The sequence below is a fragment of the Myotis lucifugus genome, unplaced genomic scaffold, assembly GCF_000147115.1.
Source record: "Myotis lucifugus unplaced genomic scaffold, Myoluc2.0 scaffold_155, whole genome shotgun sequence".
Lineage (NCBI taxonomy): Eukaryota > Metazoa > Chordata > Mammalia > Chiroptera > Vespertilionidae > Myotis > Myotis lucifugus.
Genome location: NW_005871203.1, coordinates 2689403 through 2695005, shown reverse-complemented (window position 1 = coordinate 2695005; position 5603 = coordinate 2689403). Strand labels below are relative to the sequence as shown.

General features: G+C 45.3%; 1 protein-coding gene across 1 annotated transcript in view; it reads right to left on the bottom strand.

The window, feature by feature from the left end:
* Window positions 1-922: 922 nt before the first annotated feature.
* VAPB (VAMP associated protein B and C) overlaps window positions 923-5603 on the bottom strand; it is a 60085-nt gene continuing 55404 nt past the window's right edge. The window contains exons 5-6 of the mRNA XM_006095425.3: window positions 4876-5052; window positions 923-2378 (exon numbers count right to left, since the gene is read on the bottom strand). Coding sequence (XP_006095487.1) covers window positions 2220-2378; window positions 4876-5052 — 336 coding nt within the window. The 3' untranslated portion in view covers window positions 923-2219. The remainder of the gene's footprint in view (window positions 2379-4875; window positions 5053-5603) is intronic.

Sequence of the window (5603 nt, the reverse complement as noted above, 5' to 3'; positions counted from 1 at the left end):
AAAACAGAGGCTTCCCAGGCACTCTAAGAACTTAGTCACCTAGGGAGGCACCAGCAAACAGCAGCCTCAAAGGCCAAATCCAACAAACTGCTTTTGTGAATAAAGCTTTATTGGAACACACAGCCATGTCCTTTAAGAGCAAGTGTGCAGCCCCTGCTCCAGAGCCAAGGGACATTTGCGGCCTTCCTAACCACTCCAATTCCCTCCAAGGTACGGCACGGGAGGCAAAAGGACTAGTCCGCTGTGGGCCCACACCTGACACATTTCAGTCCACATGCCTCGCAGCTCACTCCCAGGACCCACATGGGAAAACGACGGAGACTCATTTACAACGGGCAGCCTTCCATGGCTGCCTGCTCAGTGCAACTGGTGCGACAGGTGCAGGACATACTCAGGACGCAGAGTGACCTTATTGTGAAGACAGCAAGTTACTGACTAACCAGACTCCCGCTTTCCAGGCTAGGTCCTGACCAGATCACCAGAGCCAGAACCTCGGGCCATGCTGCCCAGCCAGACTCGGGGGAAGAGGACTCGGGGTATATGGCTTCTAAGAACTGTCTTCCTGTTGATGAATCTGTCTTTTATACCCACTCACACACTAGAGCCATCTCAGTGCACCTCCCTCTAGTCTCTTCTGCAGGGCTCCTCGACCCAGAGGGAAGGTTTCTTTGCCCTGAGAGGCAGGCAAAGCAATGGAAGGGCAAGGGAGACCGGGGCTTACGATGTTCAGCAATTTTATTTTTATATTTGCAGTTGAAGTCAACACCCCAAATGTGTGTGTGTGTGTGTGTGTAATTAAACATATATTTTCTCATGGGTATGGTACATTTTAAAATCAACCTTCCAACGACAAAATAATAATGATTATGATAAAAATAATAATTCCTCGCATATAGCAAATGTGACAAAATGACAAAAGAACTCTGGATTTTGGGGATTTATTTTACTTTTTTTCTTTTTAAGATGCTACATAGTCAAACAGAATTGGGTTGGTCTTTTACGGCATAAAATGATTCCACAGTCAAACTCTCAGTTACCACGTGCTAGATGGACTACCTGCAGAGCCCCTCACGCAACCCTCCCTGCCCCGGCGGCTGACTCCCTCGCCTAACCCTCTGCTGCCTAACTCACTGCCCGATCCCCAGCTGGACCTGTAAGGTCGGATCAGGACCAGGCTTGGGGTTCCTGTGCTGGAAGTGTGAGTGCTGGCTGAGGGGTGGGCAGTGAGAGAACAATATAAAAGATCGGCTGCTCTTCTCCATTAAAAAGGGTACAATCAAGTTTACTGTTGCTACTACAAATTTTCCTCCCTCTGATACTTGTTAATTTTTTACACAGAAAAATATTTCCTGGCTGCTGTTCTCCAACATTCAAATGAACCACACGTCTGTATATGCGTATGCAGAGTCCACAGCCCTCTGGCCATAATGCCAGCTTCAACTGCGGCATTATGTAGCACAGGTGATTTTTAGGCCACAGCATTAACTATAATCTTGTGACAAGAAAACATGAGATGAAATACATTAGATAAGTTAAATATGCATTAAACATCTCCGAATACAGTTCAATCACATGACGTGAACCAACAGGAATTTAGCTTGGTCCCTTTAAGAGAACAAAGCACTGGCTTTTCCTTCCAAAGTATGGGCCAGTCGGTGCCCATGCCCACCCGTGTCCAGCACCCTGCCCATGCCGCCACAGCACAATTCTCCTCGGCGGCTGACTCTGCTCATCAGTCCCAAGGAACTGATGGCCCGGGCATCACACGGACAAGAAGCCTGGGAGCGAGCGAGCAGCGTGGGCTGACTGTGGAGGGATGGTATTCCCACCACGCTGGGCTCTGGCTCCCAGGCCGGCACCCAGGCAAGGAAGAGAGTCGTGTTTTCAGAGAGGTAACCAGCGACATGGACCAAGGCTACGGATGTTTAAAATGACATTTACAACATGCCATTACCATTTAATCATGGCTTCCCTTATCATTAACAAAGATCATTCTTTTCCCCATCATGTATTATGCATTTGTATCTTTCTAAAAGATTGTTACATTGTGTTACATTTGTGTATGGGTGCACTCGCAGGCGCAGGAAGGGGTAATTTAAAAGGCAAGACCTGTGAGATGTCATCATACATAATTTCTTTTTATACATGGTTATGGTAAATTTAAATCCCATGATATGGCGGATCCATCAATCCAATCGACCCCCCTCCACATGCTGCCTCTACAAGGCGATCTTCCCTATGATGACACCGACGATGAAGAACAGGACTACCAGCGCGAGCAGCCGGGTGCTGAGGCCCTCCTCCTTCCCTGCCGTGGCCAATGAAGGAATGGGGCTGTTGCTCTGCGCCGTCTTCCTCATCCGAAGTCCATCTTCTTCCTGAGGGAGCAAATGCACGTTTCAGACAATCCACACACCAGAAGCAGAGTCAGCTGTACAGCTTAGCAGGGGGCTTTCATACCCACACTCAGACCCCATGATGTGGTCCAACTTCCTCATTTTGAAGCCTAGGAGGGGGCTGATTTGAGGACACTAAAAAATATCAGAAGCCCCTCTTTTCTTCCATCCATCCTACACATTTTTGCACCACAAATCCAAGCAGGGCACACCTTGGTTCCCCATGATTTATAGAAAAAAGTTCTTAAGATGGTCTAGTCTGGACACACCCACTTTTTTGGCCATGTCTCCCAGCTGCTCTTCTTCACCTACATCCAACCCCAACCCCTCTGTCCTTCCTTCCTCTATTGAACAGGCTTCCCTAATGAAGTCATCAGTTTTTGAAATAATAGGTACCTCTCAAGACAGGAATATAAAAATCACAAGAAACTTGGAAGTAGGGGACCTGGAAGTTTTCCAATGCAGAGCTGTGTACAGGTATCTGATGAGTTACATGTAGACTGCTGGATTCTCATTATTCAAATAACATGAATTTGGAATATTAAAATGTGACTCAACTTGATACATGCATCTCAAATATTTTCTACTTGGTGCATGGATTTTCCATTGAAGAGGCAACATTGCTTTTCCTATATATAAAGGTACCTGGCTACATTCCTCCACCAACAGGTGTGCAAGGAAATGGCCCTTCTTCCTCCTTCCCTGTCCCAGGCCAGCCCTACATCCCTACACAGGACACACACCAAAGCCTTCCTATCTGCCACACAGCCATACTCTGCAGCTAGAACTCTGGCAAATGACCCATCTGCTCATCCCAGGACTCACAAACCAGCTGCACTTTCCCTTCTTCTTTTCCTTCTATTCCTTCACATCCACCTAGTGCCTATCAGGTCCTGAAGACAAGCAGCAGCCAGCCCACCAAGCCGACTCTCCATGTACCTGTGGAACTGCTTGTCACTCTATGTCAAAGTTTGTGCCTATGTCTCTCTGTTCTCAGGTAACTTCTCAAGGGCAGGACTGCTCTCATTTGTACCCACAGTGCTGGGTGCACGGTAGGGCCGGAAATTTGTTGGCCAAATAAAAGAATGAAAAAACACAAAACAAGAAATCAGTGTCTGGCAGGATAAAGAATCTTCTAATGTCAAGATTGGCCTGATAATATTTTAAAGATATTCTGCTCATGGGACATAGCCAATATCGATGCACAGTGTGATAAATGACCAGTGTTATTCGATTAACTTAAAAAAAATGGGCACAGCAAAATACAGCGTTTATTTTATTGGGTTTATATAGAAGCTATTTCTACCTATTTATCACTTTAAATGGCACAGAACTCTGTTTCTAAAGAGAAATATACTCAAGAAGAAGCTTTAGGCGTATCTTAGATTTTTAGCCAAAGAGTAAAAAGTCAGCTTCCTAATTTATTCCACGGCATGAGGCCAATGAAGACTTCTTCAGGAAAAGAAGACAGTGCCGCTTCCCAGGCACTGACAGTTTTAGACCGACCACACTGTCAGAATAAAAGAGAAGAGTCGGCGGAAATGAATTTGTTACGAGAACCGAGTGCTGTGGTAGTTAGAGAGCGAAAACCTATTACATGCTTGGGTGGCACGACCAAGATGAAGGGAATAGGTCAGCCTCAAAATTTAAGCTGCAACAAAAGTTCCTCTGATCAAATGATCAGAAGTGTTTTCTTCACTACTGTGTCTAGAACAGACACACTTTTAAAGCAGGAAGGGGCTGCAGAGGTATTTTGGGAAAGAGGTCCAGGAGATGCTGTGATTAACACACACTAGACTCAGAGCTAGTTCAAGTCTGACTAGTTGTTTCCACACCACCACAGGCCTCCAAGGCGAGAGCAGTCCCCCGCCCCCTTCCTCTACCACCCAGTGTAGCCTGACCCTCCAGCACCACTGCCAGCCATCTTGCCCATGGCTGGACACGGGTTTCTCCTTCCACAATCTCCACCTACTCTGACAACTCCAACCTCATCGCCATGCTCATAGTGTAACAAGGGCTTTATGTTCAGATTCATTTAGAATCTTCAAAAGTCAGAATTATGCCTGCGTTAAAATGGAGGTCGGTATCTACTCTCTTCAAAAAGAGATTCTCCTCCAGTGGGGATGAAATGGGATTTGAAAATGTAAATTCCACATAACCACTGCTGCTTTATTTTTTATGTCTAATATTCATTTTACACTAATGGAAGGTGAGAGGGGTTTTGTTTTTTGTTTGTTTGTTTGTTTGTTTGTTTTTAACACCAGGGGACAAGAGTTTAAATAGACACAGGTTCTTGATGGGGGGAGGGGAAGTTCAAGGCCTTTTTGAGAATCTGATGAAAGCTATGGAATTTCTCCCTGGGAGAAAAGTGTGCAAATACAAACAAGCCTACATATTCAGGGGTTCATCAACTTCCCTCCCCAAAATCCTAGGGAAGAAGCCCCCTTTCTCAGATTATCAGAAAAGGAAATGCTGTTACCTTGAACTGTCTGTTCTCTTCCCGCAGCCTCTGGACTTCACCTTGCAGCCTCTTACATTCTTCCATCACCTTCTTAACTTCAGTATCATCCAAAGAAGAGCTCAGAGATTTAGACACCGTTGATGTTTCTGTCTTTGATGCAGTTGTGGATATAATTTTATTTATTTCTACATCATGCTGTTCAGAAATAAATGAAAGCCCAAGTGTCACCAACTATGTAATAAAGGACTTTTTTATGCAAAGTAAAGTAGCTCTCAGCAACACCACACATGGCAGCCTTTTATCCACACTGCAAGATGTCACGTTTATTTAAAAATGGATCACTTCATCTAGTATCTTCATATTAATAATCTAAAGCAACTGGGCCCCAGAAATTATGGAGAAGGGCAAATAACAAAGTCCAGCCGAGACTAATGCTTCAGAGGAGGAGGAAAAGTCTGTATGTACTGTACCATCAGACTCCCACCGTGCAAAAATTAGCATGCGGTAATTGTACAAGCGCAGGGACTCTTATCCACAAATTACTGTCACCGTGAAGATCTGAACATCCTAGGACTGGACACAGAGGGCATTTAGTTCATAAACTTAGAGCTTGGAAGCTGGGATGAAGGTGGAATGAGTGCAGTGTCTGCAATATTTCAATCTGGGAAAGCTACATGTGCCCCCCTCCCCATTTCCATGTGTTATGACATCATCTTGAGACTGACTAGGGATGTGTCAGTGGCGGG